This window comes from Pteronotus mesoamericanus, unplaced genomic scaffold (genome assembly GCF_021234165.1).
Source record: "Pteronotus mesoamericanus isolate MK-2021 breed Mesoamerican mustached bat unplaced genomic scaffold, CSHL_Meso_final contig_44, whole genome shotgun sequence".
Taxonomy (NCBI): Eukaryota; Metazoa; Chordata; class Mammalia; order Chiroptera; family Mormoopidae; genus Pteronotus; species Pteronotus mesoamericanus.
This window is the reverse complement of record NW_026555166.1, coordinates 5075842-5095880: the sequence shown is the minus strand read 5'-3', so window position 1 is coordinate 5095880 and position 20039 is coordinate 5075842. Positions and strand designations below refer to the sequence as shown.

Sequence of the window (20039 nt, the reverse complement as noted above, 5' to 3'; positions counted from 1 at the left end):
TGGATTAAAAAAATCCTTTATGATATCTTTTAAAATAAACGTAAATGTAACTAACTGTTTTTCTGAGTTCTGTGAGCTGTTCTAGAAAATTACTAAACCCAAGAAGGTGGCTGGGGTTGTGGGAGCTCTTGATTTATAGCTGGTTGGTCAGAAGTACAGGTTACAATCAGGGACTTGCAATTGGCATCTAAAGTGGGGCGCAGTCTTGTTGTGAGACTGAGCCTTTACCCTTGGGGTCTATGCTAACTCTGGATAGTCAGTGTCTAAATTAAATTGCAGGGACACCCAGTTGGCATCCAGAGAATTGGAGAACTGTTTAATGTGAGGGAAAGAGCCATACATTTGGTGTCAGAGTTACTGTGAGTAGAGAGAGAAACACAGTTTACTTTTACAATCATTGCTTTATTTTCTGCTTCAATTTTATTTTCCCTACAATTATGTGTCTTCTAGCTATGAACAATAGATTAATAAACCCAAATCTATAGCCTTAGCTTGTAAGGCTCAGTGGATTTAGCGCCGGCCTGTGAACCAAAGAGTTGCTGGTTCGATTCTCAGTCAGGGCACATGCCTGGGTTGCAGGCCAGATCCCCAGTAGGGAGCATGAGAGAAGCAACCACACATTGATGTTTCTCTCCCTGGCTTTCTCCCTCCCTTCCCCTGTGTCTAAAAATAAATAAATAAAATCTTTTAAAAAAAAACCCCAAATCTACAGTTATTTTAAGAAAAGTGTGAAAGTGGATCTTTGTGATTATTCAGGAAGATTCCTTAAGTCACCAGAAAACAAGATGAAATTAATTTAGCTATTTAGCTTGAATGGAGGAAATGAATTCTAGCGCAGGACTGTGCAATAGAATATTTTATAATAGTGTAAATGATCTTTTTCTTTTTTATATTTTATTTATATATTTTTAGAGAGTGGGGATGGAAGGGGGAAAGAGAGGGAAACATTGATGTGCAAGAGAAACATTGGTTGCCTCTCACATGCCCACAACTGGGGACCCAGCCTGCAACCCAGGCATATGCCCTGATTAGGAATCGAACTGGCAACCTTTTGGTTTGCAGGCCAGCACTCAGTCCACTGAGCCAGACCAGCCAGGGGTGGAAATGATCTTTATTATCCATTATGGGAGCACTTGAAATGTTGCTAGTGTAACCGAGAAAATGATTTTTAAATATAATTTTAAGTAGCTACATGTGGCTAGTGGCTACTTTCTTGGACAACAGAGAGACATTAGGAAGCTCAGAGAAGAGTCTAGGTAAAGTTACATTGGCTGGAAACCAACTTGCCCCTTACGTTTCTGGCAGTTGCAGTTCTGTAGGTGTCCAGCATGTAAACAGAGAGGGGCACATCGGAAGAGCTTTCTCTGTAAAGAGAGGTCTGCATAAAAAGCAGATATGGACACCTGCTTATCACTCAGCTCTCTGAGTTCATTCTTAAAAGTCTCATTCTATACAGATGCCAGGAATAATTTATTACCTGGAACTCTGGTCTGGATAGAAGCAACAAGTTCTTGGACAATTTCGTCATTGCTTTTTCCTTCTCCACCAGAAGATGACCTTGGCTGAACCTCAAGTATGGTGTTGATTAAAGTGCTGGTCTCTTTGTACTGCAATGGTGGGAAAAGACAGAACAGTGAAGACTTAAATTCTCAAAAAATAATTTTGTAGCACATATAGTTCACTTATAGAAATATTGGCAGGTATCAAAAACAAGAAATTTTTATCTTTTATGTTGAAGATAGAGTTGGTGAAATGTGCTCATTGGAATTGCACAGTACATAGTTGTCGGTGTTAATTATTTTTGGTTAACAACAATGTGACTGTTCTTAATGACACTGAACTGTAGATTTAAAAATGGCTAAAATGATAAATTTTATGTTAAATATATTTTACCACATAAAAATGGTTAAATATTTTTTAGCTAATCATTTAAAAGGCAGTTATGAAAATGAGGACAAAAAATAATGAGAATTGATTTTTAGAACATAATTTGCTAATTGAGAAAATGTTATTTACATAAAATTATGATGGCATACTAGAAGAAATTTAGAAAACATGAGTGTAGAGAAAAATTTTCATGATCCTGCTTTACAGAGATATTTATAACTTCAGTTTACCACCCCCCCATCTTGGATATTTTCTTTATATATGTGGATATAGTTAAAAATGAGCCCATACAATTTACATAGTATTAATTCTTTTTCAAGTTCAGGAACATTCTTTCATGTCACTGAAAAATCTTCATGAATCATGCTTTAAGTGACTTTATGACACTCAGTGGTATGAATACACCCATTGTTTATTTCCTTTTTGCACATTTCCAGTTTTTAGATTTTGTAGAACTCTATGAATAGAGTATCTGTATATGAACTTCATCCACTATCTTTTAAATTCTTTAAATGATATATTACCAAGAAATATTTTAAACCTGTGTATTACTGCATTGATTTCTAAAGAAATTGTATCAATTTACACTCTTGACAATAGTGTATCAGAGGAACTATCTTTGGGAGTCTTCGCAAGAATTGATACTGCTTAAAAAAATCTTTTCCATAAAATAAATAAAATATTTAAAAGCCCTGGCTCGTGTGGCTCAGTGGACTGAGCATTGGCCTGCAAACCAAAGGGTTGCCGGTTCAATTCCCAGTCAGGGCACATGCCTGGGTTGCAGGCCAGGTCCCCAGTAGGGGGCATGCAAGAGGCAACCACACATTGATGTTTCTCTCCCTCTTTCTCCTTCCCTTCACCTCTGTCTAAAAATAAAATAAATAAAAAATATTTTCCAATTTATTTTATTTTATTTTATTTTTTAACGTAATTAATTTATTTTTCCAAATACATTTGTCTCTGCCTTCCCCCCACCACTTTCCCCTGCCCCATTTCCCCCTCCAATTTTTATTTTTAAATCATGTTTATTCTATTACAGTTGTCTCCATTTTCCCCCCTTTGCCCTCCCCTGACCATCCCACCCCGCCCCCGTCTCCCACAGTCAGTTCCCACTCTGTGTCCATGTCCACGGGTCATTCATACATGTTCTTTGTTTAGTCCCTTCTCCTTTTTCCCACTGTTGTCCTCCTTCCCCATCCCCTCTGGTCCCTTTCAGTCTGCTCCATGTTTCCATGCCTGTGGTTTATTTTGTTCGTTACTTTATTTTGTTGAACAGAATCCACTTATAGGTGAGATCATATGGTATTTGTCTTTCACCGATTGGCTTATTTCACTTCTTTGATGATTAGCATAATATTTACATTATTCATGTATTTTGTACATTTTTATTTTTAGTATTTTACTTTTAATTGATCAGGAGATAATTCTACAATATAATAAGGATAATTAACTTTTTTCATTTTTTTTGTGATAAAATACACATCATATAAAATTTGCTATCTTAACTGTTTTTAAGTGTATATAGTTCAGTGATATTAAATACATTAATAGTGTTATTCAGCCATCACCACAATCTCTCTCCAAAACTCTTTTCATCTAGTAAGACTGAAACTATGCACTCGTTAAACAACTCCCCAGTACCTCCTCTCTCTACCACCTGGTAACCACCATTCATTCTACCTTCTGTCTCTATGATTTTGACTACATATCTCAAAAAAGTAGAGTTATATAGTATTTGCCTTTATGTGACTGGCTTATTTTACTTAGCGGTATGTCCTTCAGATTGATGCATGTTGTAGCATATAGCAGAATTTTCTTCCTTTTTAAGGCCGAATGATATTTCATTGTATGCGTATACCATATTTTGCTTATGCATTGATCTGTTGATGGGTCCTTAAGTCGCTTCCACATTTTAGTTACTGTAAGTAGTGCTGCTGTAAACATGGGTGTACAAATATCTGTTTGTGTCCCAGCTTTCAGTTCTTTTGGGGAGACACCCAGAAGTGGTATTGCTGGATCATATGGTAATTATAATTTTAATTTTTTTAGGAATCGCCATTTTGTACAGCAGCTGTAGTATTTTACATTTCTCCCAAAGGTGCACAAGGGTTCCAATTTCTTCACATCCTTGCCGACACTTGCTGATTTGTGTTAGTTTTGATAGTAGCCACCCTAATGGCTGTGACATGGTATCTCACTGTGGTTTTGATATACATTTCCCTAATGATTAGTAATGTTGAGCATCTTTTCATGTGTTTATTGTCCATTTGTATATATTCCTTGGAGAAATATCTCTTTAAGTCCTCTGCCCATTTTTGGGTTGGATTGTTTGTGTTTTTGTTGTAGAGTTTTAGGAATTCTCGCTATATTCTAGATATTAATCCCTTATCAGGTATATAATTTGCAGATATTTTGTCCCATTCCGTGGGTTGCCTTTTCACTCTGTTGACTGTGTCTTTTGATGTGCAAAAATTTTAAATTTTCATGAAGTACAATTTGTCTATTTTTTCTTTTGTTACCTGTGCCTTTCCTATTGTATCTAAAAAGTCACTGGCAGATTTGATGTTATGAAGCTGTTATCCTACATTTACTTCTAGGAGTTTTAGGCCTTAGATTTAGGTCTTGATCCATTATGGGTTAATTTTTGTGTATGCCATTAGGTAAGGGACCAACCTCATTCTTTTGCATGTGGATATCCAGTTTTCCCAGAATGATTTGTTGAAAAGATCTCCTTTCTCCATTGAATGGTCTTGGCACCCTTGTCAGAAAGCATTTGACCATGTATGTGAGGGTTTATTTCTGGACTCTATTCTATTCCATTGTTCTATATGTCTATCTTTATGCCACACTGTTTTGATTGCCATGGTTTAATTGATTTCTAATTTTATCCCATTGTTGTTGGAAAGGATACCTTGTATAATAACTACCTTTTTAGACCTATTGATATTTAATTTGTAGACTAACATATGGTCTCTCCTGGAAAATATGCCATGGTCAAATAGTTAACTTTTTCTCCTTTTTGCTTTGCTTCAAAAATGTTTTGCTTTGTCACTTGTCTTTTAATTCTCTTATGACAGTTTTTGATATAGTTACATCTATTGGCTTTCTAATGTAGTTTATTTTTCTATTGCTTTTTAAGCTTACACATTCTTATTCCAAGGTCAGTTAAATACTCTCAATTTTTCCTTTTTTTTCTATTTAGAAACATGGTATCTTTCTTGTGTCCATTTGTTGAAATCTTTTAGAAGCTCCCTTTATGTCACCCTCACACAGGTTTTGTGAAGGTAATTGAGATGACCATGTGCAATAATGTATCTAGAATGGGTAGTGGGATGTTCCATGGTGTTGTCTGAGCCTTTCCAAGTGTATTGCTTGCCAGTCTTGAGTCCTTGGCTTTGAAACCCTGGTCACAACACACATCATTTATTTACCTGAGAAAGAAGCTGAGACCTGGGATTTTAGTTCTTGATCACTAAAGTTATATTTTGCATGCTAGACATTCTTCCAAACATTACTATTGACATATTCATTAGATTCTAAACACATATATTAAGTCATTAACTTAATACTATAGTTAAATGGTTTGGTTTCTTTGATCAATATCAGTCATTCAATATCATGACTTCTCCATTTCAGTACTTGACTGCTTGGTTGGATGGAAGAGTCTTGAAACATTTAATGCAGCCAGCCTAGTATTACTTCTTATGATAGTTACTGAATTAGAGGTATCTAGTGAGCTCCTATTCCCAGTTATCTTTTCCTTTAGGGCATAGCAATGATTATACTTTCTTGCACCCTTACAAAGAGGTGGTTCAGGTGACAATTTGGCCTAATGAGATGTGAGGCAAAGTGATGGTGGACTTTGTAGAAGTAGGCTGAGGCAGTGAAAAGCCTATGCACAATTTTTTAGTTCCTCTCCTTCCATGCTGCTGTGAATGAAGGGGCCATTTTTTTTCTAGTTAATGCAGCTGCTATAATAGCACCTTTGTCAGACTGGGTCCCTGAATGATTATGTGAAGCAAAGCCCCTCTGTCAACCTGCCAACATAGTTCTTGGACTGAACCATTGGGACTTAACTAATTTTCTTACTGTAGCACAACTGAGTCCATCCTGACTAATATATTAGTCCATTGACACTTTTTTTGGTGGGGCAGGGCGTGGAGGTGAGGTGGGCTAGATGCTAACATGACCTTTTTCTTATTATTTATAGTTACAGACTAGTGCTAGAATATGTCCATGCATAGCTTCAGGTATTTTCTCTTCCTTTAATAAAAACCTCCAAAACATTATTGCTTCTGCTTCTTATTGTTTTGCTGAATCTTCTTATACTATTGTCATCCCTCATCATTTTAATCTCTCTTCTGGAAAGCTTATTAAATTCACTCCCTATGTCACATGTGTGATAATCTGTATCCCAACTCTGGTCTTTAAGCCTCTAAATCAGTCTTTAATTCCACTGTGGTATTTTTAGTTTCCTTGAAATATTTTACTCTCACACATCTCTTGGCATCCTTGGTATATACATATCAGCCTGTTCTCAAATCCTGGCTTTCTTTTTTTATATAAGCTGGGTCTCATATCCTATTCCAGATGCCAGAACATATCCTTTATTTCCTAGTTTCTGCCGTAGATGATTTGCAGAGGGTGAATCTGTATCTTCTGGATGGTGCTTTCTCTCCCTTATCTTTCAGTATGTTTTTTCCCATATTTACTCATCCTCTGTTAGTTTTTGCTTTCTATTTTTCAGCCTCTAATCAGAAAAGAGACAATAGGTTTCTGTTTGCTCATAGACAGTCTATGCAGATGGCCCTTGACTTAATGCTCGTTATTCTCTTTGGAGGCAAATTTCTTCCTTGTATCTCCAACTGACATGCACAGGTCAAGGTTCAATTTACTAGTTTATACTTAGCATCTACGTAAGTGTAGTTTGCTGGGCTAAGGAAGGAATCATTTATATCTTTTGTGTTAAAACTCTGTTAATGATAAGAGCCATAATTATCTAACCTAAACTAGCTAAAGCAAAGAAAAGGAATCTGTTGGCTCATATTGCTGGGAATAAAACACAAGTCATGTGGGTTTCAGGTATGAATAGATCTAATTCTTTCTCTCCTGTGCATGCTTGGTTGTTTCTCTCATTCTTTCCTTTTGGTGGGTGATTTTCTTTCATGAAGTAGGGAGGTGGTGGGGTCTCAGAATACTTCAGATATACAACATCCTAGATAAGGATCTGAGAGGAAAGACAGAACCCTCTCTGCATCTCAGCATCTATATATACTATCTCAGGAAGGGACTCTTATTCACCTATCATGGGCCATGTGCCTGTTCCTTGGACCAGTTCAAGTGGTGAGGTGACGGGCTGCTGCCTTTGGCCAGGTCTGAGTCACATGCTTATCCTTGTGAAGGTAGGGGATGGTTGGAAGTCTTACTGGAATTTTATAGAGTGAAGAAGGAAGGCTGGACAGAAAAGCATACTGGGGGCGCACTACATGCCTGTTGTCTCACTCTCAGTCATTCTGAACCAACAGAAAACACAACATACTACACTCCCAGGTACACACGGCCAACAGTGCGGCACTTCTCAGAATGCCCCGAGTCTTACCATATCCACACTTCCCTGTCCCTTCTCTCACCCTCCACACCGCACCCACTCCAGAGCAAACCTCAGATGGGAGTGAATATGGACACTAGGTTTGGCTATTTCCTTTTCTGCTAGAAGCAGAATAAAGAAAAATAAGATAGATTATTTTAACTCCTTGATGCATAGCAAAACAATTTTAATGATGGAGAACATGACTTGAGGTTTCAGAGCATTAAACTGTTGGTGTTCTTCCTGGAAGTTCCACTGTTATTTTGCATAGATCTTTTGATATCTAGGCAAACCTCACCCTCTAACACTTGTAGGGGCAAAATTTAAATTAAAAAGAAAGGTGATCAGAAAAAAAAAAAAGATGATGATTCCTTTTAGCCTTGTAAGGCCAACCTAGACTTCAACCTGTAGAGCATTCCAGGGCGCTCAGGGACACACCTCATTTCATGGCTTTGCTTTGCCCACAGATACCTGACCATGACAGACGATGAAAGAGGAAAGGTGTGTAGTGGCCAAGTCATGGTGGAGCCCTGAGTGCCATGCTGAGGAGCTCAGGCTACCCCTAGGTAACGGTGTGGCCTCAGGAAGCCTGAGAGGAGTAAAACTGCCCAGTTTGCTCTTTGGATCCATTGCTGTGGTCTAGTGCAGCGACCTTGATGAGGGTGCTTTTAAAGAACAGTGTTTTAATTTATCTGCCTTGAATAGTTGTTACTATACTTTTATAATGTAATCACCTGTGGGTCCATAAATCTTTGTGTAATATGATACAAATATGCCCAGCATGGAGGGAGAAGGGCGGGGAGGACTGTCTGGACTGTCATCCAAACCCCCATGTTATGGTAGACCAGCACGTAGGTTGTGGAGCAGGCAGCAGGCCGGGCGGTGCATGGGGGTGGCCAGTGACAGGAAAATGGGTGATGATTTTAGAATTCTGTGAAGGATCCAGAAACAACAGGCTAAATTGGAACCAAATACTGAAATTACGATGAAACATTTATTTGTTTACTTAAGAATATTATAAGTCACAAAGCTGGTGAGGTGATTACTGATGTTTCAAGTCTATATATGCAATATGAATACGTATTTTTAAATTTTTTCTTTTATAGATTCTAGAGAGAGGGGAAGGGAGAGGAGAAAGAGAAGGAGAGAAACATTGATGTGAGAGAGAAACATCGATCTGTTGCCTTCTGCATGCTCCCTTACTGGGGACTGAACCCGCAGTAAGGCATTGGGTCAGGCATATGCCCTGACCTGGATTTGAACTAGTAACTTTTTGCTTTGTGGTACAATGCCCAACTAACTGAACCACAGTGGTCAGGGCCAAGAATAGTATTTTAAGTTGAAAGGTCACATACCTGGAAAACTAGATTGGCATTTTCATGCATTCCAAATATTTCTGGGTCATCTATCAAAGGTAGATTTTCAATATAATCTTTAAACTCTTGTAGGCTGTCAGCCAAGGGTGCAAAATAGATGCCTGTTATTGAAAACACAGAAGGCAAATGTCTCAGATTAACTAGCTTTGCACCGCTATGTTGGTATTTCTCTGCTAGGTTCAGATGGTGGCTGTAATCAGCTATCTCATAGAAACAGAGACTTTTCCCAAGCCTCCTTACTATATCTAGTTTCTTTACCTTTTCTTGAGGCCTAGAGCATCTGATTAATGCCATAACCTTTAAGGGTGTCTCCTCCAAAACATTTCAAGATTCTCAAATTCAGGAATGTGTTGCTGAAAGGTATGTGTTGTTGAGGGTTCCCAATTTATATAACTTTGAAAACACATGTAGGCAGAATACAATCCATTTTAGAAAAGAAGTAATTCAAAGTGGTTAATGCACAATGGATTACAACTTTGTGCTATTACAACCAAACCTGTTTTGAAGGTGGTCAAGTATGGGGATAGGGTAGACATAGGGACTCGCTTGTGAGGACTAGACCCAGAGAACTCATGTATGGACAACTAAGAGATGCTGTCAACAACTTCTCAGGTAGGTCTTTTCCATAGTACTGAAAAGCTATTCACCTGATTCAGAATATTTATAATCCTCTTCTAATGTTTCAGGAGAAAAAAATCTTTTCAAGACAGTACGAAGGCATCTTTGATCCCAGCTGTCTGTAACTCTGCCACCATATGTAATTTCACCTGAAAAGGATTTGCATTTTAAAACATAATATTATTTGTTTTTTACTGATATATATATGCCAATTCTAATAAGTTTATTTATATACTCCTATATTTGGTGCTGAAAGTGGAAAGAGCACAATAGAGTTTCCTTCTACTCCCTCCCCAAAAGAGAATAAAAATCAATTTTTAAAAAAGCAGAAAAAAATCTAGTATATGTACTCTACTCTAATTATTTTGCTTTTCCAAATAACTGAAACTAAAGCTACTGAGTTCTATTTATGTATTTCTTCATTCTTCCTGTTTATTTTCCTTCAAAATACTGATTTTTGATCTTATTCCATCATCGACTGCAGTATTTTAAAACATAGGTTCCATGAAACATTGCTTTTGGGGAGTGGGGACAATGAGTAAAATGGAATCAGAAAGTTTACAACAAGGCATCCAAACTCGATGTACTTTACAAATTGCTGACATTAAGCCAGGGGGGAAAGATAGATTCAAGATAAAAGAGACAACTTGCCTGACAGATTTTATGTTATGGGGAATTAAAGTTATTGGTATCCTGTCTCTTTTCACAGAGCAGCTACTTTCAGCATGCTCTATCGTCATCCCCGAATTACATGAAAGGATGATATGTTTTCTGCATTGGGATAATATCCATTGCTGTTACAATTCTTTGGAAAAAATCCAGATCCATTGCTACAATTCATTATTCTGTACTGTAGTGTTCTTTGAAGGATTTTTATCTGAGATTCTGACATTGTCAACTTCTGAATCATTTAACTGTTCATCCATACCCATCTCCATCTCTTCCATTATATCAGGAAGAATTTTTTGTTTTTGATTATATTTTATTGATTATACTATTACAGTTGTTCCAATTTTTCCCCTTTGCCCCCCTCTGCCTGGTACCCTCTCTTTTCCAGCAATACCTCCACCCCCAGTTCATGTCCATGGGATGTGCATGTGAGTTCTTTGGCTTCTCCATTTCCTATACTGTTCTTAACATCCCCCTGTCTATTTTTTTAATCATGTGTATTCTATTACAGTTGTCTCAGTTTTCCCCCCTTTGCCCTTGTCCACCCATCCCACCCTGCCTCCTTCTCCTCCAATCAATTCCCACTCTGTTGTCCATGTCCATGGGTCTTTCTTACATGTTCTTTGTTTAGTCCTTTCCCCTTCTTTCCATCATTGTCCTCCTTCCCCATCCCCTCTGGTCACCTTCAGTCTCTTCCACGTTTCCATGCCTGTGGTTTGTTTGTTAGTTTATTTTGCTGAATAGATTCCACTTCTAGGTGAGATCATATGGTATTTGTCTTTCACTGACTGGCTTATTTCACTTAGCATAATATTTTCCAGTTCCATCCATGTTGTCACAAAAGGTAGGAGTTCCTTCCTTCTTTTTTTTAAGTGCAGATTGCTTTTATTTATTTATTTTTTTAAATGTCAAGATCCATTATAAAATATTGAAAAGTTTAAATCCATTATAGTCTCAGAAATTAAAACAATGTGACACCAGCCCAAAAATAATCAAGTAGATCAATGAAATAAAATGAGCATTCTAGAAACAAATGTATATATCTAAAAATATAATATATGATTAAATTGATATTTCAAATCAATGGGGAAAACAAGGCTTATTCAACAAATAATTGCATGGACCACTGTTACTTTAAATAAAACAAATATAGGGCCCTATTTCACACATTATACAAAAAATATTCAGGTAAGTTAAATATCAATATGTAAAATCTCAGGAGTTTTAGGAGAAAATACAAAATAATATTTTTCTTACCCTGAAGTAACATATTCAAACCCAGAAACTATGAAATGAAGTATTGACAATATGACTATATTAAACATTGAACACCATATAGTAATAAACATGTAAGAAAAGTTAAAGGATAAGTAATAGAATAGGAAAGTATTTGCAACACATCTAAAAAAGGTTAAGTTTTTGTTTTTTAGGGAAAAAATTCTACAAACATTTAATAAAAAAATGGACAAGAAATACCAAAAAGTCATTTAAAGCTATTTAAAAATAATAGAAATAGGCAAGAAATATACAAAAACAGGTTTAATTTCAACAAGTAATAAAGTAACAATTAAAATAACACATCATTGTCACAATCAGATTACTAAGTATTAAAAATATTGGTAATATCAAGTATGAGTGACTGTGAAAGGAACTGGGTACACATAGCCTCTTTTTTGTCATCTTCTTTAAGCAGTCCCATTAGTATATCTTGCAATGCTGGTTTGGTGGAGGTGTATTCTTTTCTTTTGTCTGGGAAGCTCCTTATTTCGCCTTCCATTTTAATTGAGAGCCTTGCTGGGTAGAACAGTCTTGGTTGTAGGCTTTTGTTTTTTATTACTTGGAATATTTCTTGCCATTCCCTTCTGGCTTGTAGTGTTTCTGTGGAGAAGCCAGCTGCTAGCTGTACCGGGGCTCCCTTGTATGTTACAACCTCTTTCTCCCTTGCTTCCTTTAGGATTCTCTGTTTGTCTTTGCTATTTGCCATTTTAATTATGATGCGTCTTTGAGTGGGCCTCATTGGGTTCCTCTTGAATGGGACCCTCTGTGCTTCCTGGACTTGTGTGACTTTTCCTGTCCTCAAGTTAGGGAAGTTTTCCATCATTACTTTTTCAAACAGGTTCTCTATTCCTTGCCCCTCTTCTCCTTCTGGTATCCCTATTATACGGATATTATTACATTTCAGGTTGTCCTGCACTTCCCTTAATGCCTCTTCATTCTTTTTGAGTCTTTTTTCATTTTCTTGTTCTTTCTGGGAGCTTTTTCCTACCTTATCCTCCAGCTCGCTGATTTGATCTTTTGCGTCATCGAGCCTGTTTTTGATTCCTTCTACTGTGTTCTTCAATTCAGAAATTGTATTCTTCATTTCCTCTTTTGTCTTATTGATAGTTTCTATGTCCTTTTTCATGCTGATATAGTTTGCAGTAAGTTCTTGTAGTTTCCCTGTAGTTTTTTGTAATTCTCTCTGAGCTTACTGAGCTCATTGAGCTTCCTTAGAACTGTTGTTTTGAACTCAATACCTGATAGTTTACTTGCCTTTATTTCATTTAGTTCTCTTTCTGGGGATTCCTCCTTTCTCTTCTGCTGTGGTGGAGGGTGTTTCTCTGTCTTCCCATTATTTGTGAGACTCTTCCTTTTTGCTTCTGCTTCTAAAATTGATCTGTCTTGATTTCCTGACTCTGTGGTATGAACTTCTGTGGTAGGAGACCAATGTTTTTTCTTTCTGGATCTTCCTCTGATGATGTCATATGTTGACCCTGTCTGACCTTAGGCAGTCTGTTCGAGGCTTCCAGGAATCTACTTTCTGTAGCTGTGTCCTTCAGCTGTTAATGTAGTTACTCTGCATTCAGCAGTCAGGCTTAGAAAGTTCAGGGTGGGGCAGAGTCTCTCCTGCAGGTGGGGTTATTGGGTCCTCTCATGCTGCTGCTGCTCAGGGGAGTGGTCTGCCTGAGCCAGATGGCTACCGCTGCATGGCGGATGAGTCAGCAGCAGGATCCTATTGGCCACTCTCTCAGTTCTCTCCTCAAAGCCTCCTTCCCCAGTCTCCAGCTTACTCTGCCCATCTGGCCTTTGCCAGAGACCAGGGTAAGTGGCTGTAACTAAAAACTTATGCGTTGGACCTTTAAACGGCTCTTTGCATTTCCAGCTGCCTGTGTCTGGCAGAGAGCAACCCTGCCACTTTCTGCTGCTGGCTGTCACCTATGTACTTTTTGAGCTCTGGTGCTGTAGGCTGAAGATTCACACTTATGGTTTAGACCCTGCTTATCTCAGGGAGATCCAACTGGCCATTTCCATATCCTGGTACTGCTGCCTGTGGGCACCCCACCTGCGTTCTTGAGTCTCTACTGCACTCCTTACCAGTTAGGTTGTGCTAAAGCTGATTCTTCTGACTGTCTGAGGTTATAAGGCTCCTCTCTTCCTATTGCTCAGTTGTTTGTTCCAGGTGATTTCTCCACAATTTAGTTGTAATTCCAGATTGGTCCTGGGAAGAGGCCAGTGTGACTTCCACTCACTCCTCTGCCATCTTTATTCCCCCCAGAATTTTTTTTTTCATTCTCTTTGAAGCCGAGATGGTTGGTTGAGAGAAACTTATTTTAGTCTTTGGAATCTCAATAATTTATTTCTTCTAAGATAGCAATGTCCTTACCTGCACCTATCTTCCTTCTCCTGTTGAAGCACCTCTGATCAGTCTTGTTGGATCAGGTGCTTAGGGAGAGAGGGGGAAGTAGGTACCAGGGATGATGGTCGAGTAGCTCCATCCCTGTATTAGCAATTCTAAGAGGGAATGAAGAGATGCTGCTGTCCCTTCCTGGGAATATTTTTCAGCCACCCTCTTTGAAGGCTTGGAACACAAAGTTGGGTTAAATATTTTTGGTAAGTTCATCTAGCCCAGGCCTAACTTGAAGCTCCTCTGGGACCGTTGGGGCTGGATGGGAATGTAAAGCTCAACTTCTCGAATGACATAATGGTGTCAGGAAAAGGAGGATGGCTGGGAACACTCAGACTCTGATTGTTAGTCAGTCAGTGGTGAGAGGAAAGAATTGCCCCAATGTATATTATTTTAAAAAAGATTTCAAAGCTAAAATATCTGCATTTTGAGAAGGAGCACAGAACCATTTTCCTTACAAATCATCAGACTTTGTGCTTTTCCATCCGGATTTACCTTTTTCCTTTCCTTCGATCAAACTGAGTAAACATGGAGCTCTATGATTTTGATGCTGGGTAGATCACTCACTTTTAGGAAGGCGTCTTCTGGATTGGTCTTTTCAGAAGAGGTTGCCTGGGGAGGAAGACGTCCATTGGACATGCCCACCACCTGTCCTGGCGCCTGTTGTTGTGGTTTCCCCTTCTCTTCCTTTTCTGTCCCCATGGGCTGGCTTGGGGATGGCCCAATGCAGACTGAACAGGCTTTGGGTTTGGCTTTGTCCTTGCCCACTTTGAGCGCAGATCTGTCTAATGGACTTCTGTATTGCTGTACCCAATATTATAAAGTTTTAAGATCCCCTCCTTTCAACTACAAATACCTTCCTATATTTATAGCCTCCTCAATATTTATCTATTTATTCTCTCCTGTCTAGTCATCACCCCTACCCCTGTATTGCTATATTCTCTTTTTCAACCCTTCATCTCACATTTATTATATCTTAATAAATTATTGCATCTCTTCCCAGCTTAAAAGACTATAATTGCCAACCGTTGCTCACAAAAGCCAAAATTTATTAACAACACACAGACCTTTCAGGATGTGTTCCCAGTTTATCTTTTTAGTTTTGTTGAAGATAAAGCTGCCCTCCACTACACATTTCCTCTTCATACGGTGCTTCCATCTTATTGAACTATTCACGGTGTCTATAGTCATGCCATACCTCAACACTACAGGGCTTTAAATATCCTGCTCTTTGCCTAGTGTGCTCTCCTGTCTCCTTGCCTGGTGAGCCCAAATTACTGGTCAGCACCCAGCTCAACTGTTGCATCCTTGGTGGAGTTTTCCCAGATTCCTCCAGATAGTGTTAGTTGCACCTTCTAAATTCCCATAGAATTGTGCATACCCTTCTGTTCTGGTAATTATCACAGTATATTATAACTTATTCATTATCTTTACTTTCTACCCCATGAGTTTTTGGTAGGCAGGGACTGTGTTGTCTTTGCATTTCCAGCATCTATCATAATAGCTCTAATAAGTATTTTCTGGATTAATCCATAAGTGACTGCCTAAAATCCTATCATTAGCAAATATTAACTAGCATTGCCTTTTTTTACTACTTTAAAAAACATCTTTAATGAATTACAGCTTAAAAATCTTAAAATTCACATAAAATTATATATGAATTAAAATGTATAATTACCCCTGGGTGGTGTGGCTCAGTGGATTCAGTGTTGGCCTGTGAACCAAAGGGTCGCGGGTTTGATTCCCAGTCAGGGCACATGCCCGGGTTGTAGACCAGGTCCCCAGAAGGGGGCATGTAAGAAGCAACGACACACTGATGCTTCTCTCCCTCTCTCCCTCCCTTCCCCTCTTTCTAAAAATAAATAAAATAAAATCTTTAAAAAATATATAATTAATACATGTATCAATTAATGGCTATTAAATATATAATTTAGTAGCTCTTAGTAAATTTATGAAGTTGTAGAACCATCACAACAATCTGATTTTAGAACATTTTCATCATCTCTCAAGAGAAATCTTATGCCCATTTATAGTCACTCCCCATTTCTACCCCCTGCCATGTGCAACACTAATATACTTTCTGTCTGTCCAGATTTGGTTTGCCGGGAATTTCATATAAATGGAATCATAGCAAATGTGGTGTTTTATATATGCTTCTCTTACTTAGCATAAAGTCTTTGAGTTTTATTCATGTTTTAGCATGTGTCAATAATTTATACCTTTTTATGGCTGAATAATATCACATTGTATAGATATACCACATTTTATTTACCCATTTACCAGTTGATAGATGTTCAGGATGGTTCTACTTTTAGGCAATTATGAATTATGCTGTTATGACCATTTGTTTACAAGCTTTTCTGTGCAGATGTCTTTTCATTTTTCCTGGGTATGTACATAGATGTGAATTTCTGAGTCATATGGTAAGTTTATTTAAAAAAAGTTTCCAAAGCAGCAGCACCATTTTACATTGTTACAAGCAATTTTGAGGGTTCCATTTTTTCCCTTATTCTCATCAACACTTGTTTCTATCTGTCTTTTTTATTATAGCCATTCAAATGGGTGTGAAGTGGCTTTACTTTTCATTTTCCTAATGACTGAGTATTTTTTCATATGCTTCTTTGGTGAAACAGGTATTCAAATCTTTTGGTCATTTTTTTTCCCCATTTGATCAATTTTCTTCTTACTATTGAGTTGTAGGAATTCTTTATGTACTTTGTATACAACTGCCTTATCAGATACATGATTTGTAAAATATCTTCTCCCAGTCAATAGCTTTCTCTTTTCACTCTCTTGATGGTGTTTATTGAAGTATAAAAGCATCATATCTAAGAAGTCATTGCCTAACCAAAGGTCACGAAGGTTTACTTCTATGCTCTCTTCTAAAAGTTTTATTTCTTACACTGGGGTATATTACTCATTTTGAATTAATTTTTTTTGTATATGGTATGAGATAATAATCCAAATTCATCCTTTTGCAGATGGATATCCAATTGTCCCTGAAGTAGTTGTTAAAAGACAATCCTCCCCACATCGAATTGTCCTGGTACCTTTGTTGAAAGTCAGTTGACCATAAATATAAAAGAGGCTTATTTCTGGATTCTCAAATCTGTCTCATTGATTAATATGTATATTCTTATGCCAGTACCGCACTGTCTTGATTATTGTAGTTTTGCAGAAGTTTTGAAATTGGGAAACTAACTCTTCTAACTTTGTTCTTTTTTTTCAAGATTGTTTTTGCTACTTAGAGCCCTTAGCATTTTCATAAAAATTTTATGATCAGCTTGACAATTTCTCCAAAAAATCCTGGATGGATTTGTGTTAAATCTAAAGATGAGCCTGGAGAATATTCCATTTTGACAATATTGTGTCTCTGAATTCATATGCATATCATGTCTCTCCATTTATTTAGATCATGTTTAATATTTTTTGGTAATGCTTTTTACTTTTCAGTGTACAAGTCTGAACTTCCTTTGTTAAGTTTATTTGCAAGTATTACTTCTAGGGGTTTTTTTGGTGTGTGAGTTTCTTAGAAGTTTCTATGTACAAAATCATGTCATCTAAAAATAAAGATAGGTTTACTTCTTCTGTTCTAATCTGGATGACTTTTATTTCTTTTTCTTGTCTAATTTCCCTGGCTAGAAGCCCAATATGATGTTGAAAGAAGTAGTGAGAGTGGATACATCTTTGTTTTGTTCTTTTCTATCCTTTTAAAAGCACAGTTACAGCAGCAGCGATTGAGGTAATCTGAAAGGTCAAGTGTTCCAGGAGTGGAGGAAGAGAGAGAAAAGCTAGGAAGTGGAATATTCAGGGTAAGTAGAGGGTGCCACAGAACAAGCCTGCTCACATCACCATTTTGTTCAGCAACCTCAGCCCCACTGGAGTGGCTGGAGCCAGGAGTACAGAGTAGCCTCCTAGATTCCATGCCCATCCCTCTCACCCTTCTTGGTACATCCAGAGGATAGGTCCTCATCCATTTTTTACTGTTGTTTTATTACCCTCTTCTAAGGTTTCATTTGCCTTTCAAGGCTCCAAATCACCTGATACCTCTCTCTTGTTTCACACACCCCTTACACACCAGTGAAAACCACCCATTCCCTTTCTCTCCCCTTCCAGAGCTCTTCCCTTCCCCCACTTCCCAGTGAATCTGTTCTTTATTATTTGGACCTACATGGTCCAAATTGGATTTAATTTAGGCAGTCAGATCCCATGTGGACATAATTAATATTTGCTAAAAAAATTAATTCCTGAATTATTTTTTCCTTTTTCACAAGTATACCTGACGCAAAAGGTTCATCAGTGTTCAGGTTCTTTTGAATTTAAGAGCACAGAATTTGGTGGCCAGATTGTCTGGTTTACATCTGGCTCCAGCACTTGTAAATGGCATACCTTAGTTTTCTTGTGTGTATAATAGGTATATAATACTCTTCATCTTATAAGGTTGTCATGAGGATGAATTGTTTTAATTAATGGGAATGCTTAAAATAATGCTTTCATGTAGCAAGAGCAACATAAGTTTTTGCTATTATTCTTGGAGGAAACATCTGCCTCATGTTTCTATGGGTAAATATTCTTACGATATTCTGATCATGGTCTTGTCTTCACAAAGGGCATATCAGAAGTCATTACCACCACCACACTGGGGAAGTGACCATCTTTCTGTGGATCAGGAGGGTGTAAACCAGCTGTGTGTGGTGCACAGCTGGAGGCCCTGGCCATGCAGGCATACCTACCAGTAATATAAATCAGTGCATCCCAGGGAATCTTTCCTTCTTGACAGTAAAGGTTGAGGTTCAATAAAGCACATTCCCTGTCACTGTCATTAAATTCATAGCATATGTTCCAGCCAAGAGGGCCAAACTTTTTTCTTTCCTAGAATGGAAAATGAAAATGGTCTTAAATAAAATTTGATAAAATTAATTTTGTGTAAAATATTGAAACTAAAAGATTTCTACTGAAGATAGGCATCCTCAGTCTGTAAAATCAGTCACAGTCAAGCAGCTTAACCTCAGCTGGGCTTTCAGTTTGGCTCCCATCAAACAAGGAGGCACCACTTCCTCCAGCACTGGCCCTTCTCCAATATTTCTAAGAGAAAATTTGATACTGTTGGAAATGTGACAGATCTGTCAAAGAACACTTGTTCTTCATGGTAAAATAAAATATTTTTTCCATCAAAATAGGACAGAAAATCCTACCTAGTATCTTTTGGCATAAAAATACTGACACCATCCATCTGGTGGAGAGAGCTACCCTCTACTGCGCTGATGAGTGTGCCCATGAGCCAGGCTCCTCAGTCATGCCACGCTGTGCTGACTGCATACTGACTTCTCTCTAGTGACAGCTTTTATTTTTTAACCAGTACACGGAATCATGATCCTTGTTTCTTGACTTCTCATAATGAAATCTTTCCCTCTGTTTGTTTTCTACCGATCACACCCTAGTTTTTTTAATTCTAAACTGATGATTATACCAGAGGATTGGTCCTATGTTCTCTTCTCTTGATTTCAAAATTTCTCAAAATCTTAAACCACTTCCTCATCTCAGCCGCTTTTATTAGAATAAGGGCCTCACACCTGGCACCCCTAATCCCAACCTCTTGGATCTCCTGTAGGACACTGTTGACTTATCTCATATCTTGCATCTTTAATATTTGTTTTTTCTTTACTGATTATTTCTCTGTAGACTACACACATTTGAAAAGCAGTCAGCCAGATTAATCAAGATAACATCTAGAGATACGTATTTGAAGAGTCATAATTCAAATACACGGCCACAGGATGGATACCAGACAACTGCAGTGAGGTTTGAACAGAAGGAAGGAGAAAGTAGTGCTGATATGAAGATCATCTTTCAGGGGACATGGGGCTCTAGTTACAGGGAGGAAGCTGTGAAGGTTGGTACACCCACTCAAATAGGAACAGGTGAGAGTAAAATTATTGCAAGAAAAATGAGAGTGTAATGACTGACATGATATAGATGTATAAAGAGAGAAGAATGAAAATAATCCTGAAGTTTTGGCTGTAGGTGATGGACAGAAGGGAGCCACTGATTTGAGAATTAGAGGCTGGAGGGGAAACAGATTTTGGGGAATGAGGCGTGACTGAGGACATCAATTTTGTGCTTTGACTTTGACCTGCCACAATCATCCAGGTGATGGTGTCCTGTAGTCAGACCAGAACAGGGCTGGGGGGCAAGGCTGTGAGATACTGAGGGAGGGGAGCACAGAAATAGGCAACTG

At 38.0% G+C, this 20039-nt stretch overlaps 1 protein-coding gene across 1 annotated transcript in view; it reads right to left on the bottom strand.

Annotated features, from left to right (window-relative positions):
• Positions 1 to 20039, bottom strand: part of DNAH6 (dynein axonemal heavy chain 6) — a 273527-nt gene that overhangs the window by 13474 nt on the left and 240014 nt on the right. Inside the window, exons 67-70 of the mRNA XM_054577633.1 lie at positions 18535 to 18673; positions 9498 to 9617; positions 8830 to 8951; positions 1478 to 1607 (exon numbers count right to left, since the gene is read on the bottom strand). Coding sequence (XP_054433608.1) covers positions 1478 to 1607; positions 8830 to 8951; positions 9498 to 9617; positions 18535 to 18673 — 511 coding nt within the window. The remainder of the gene's footprint in view (positions 1 to 1477; positions 1608 to 8829; positions 8952 to 9497; positions 9618 to 18534; positions 18674 to 20039) is intronic.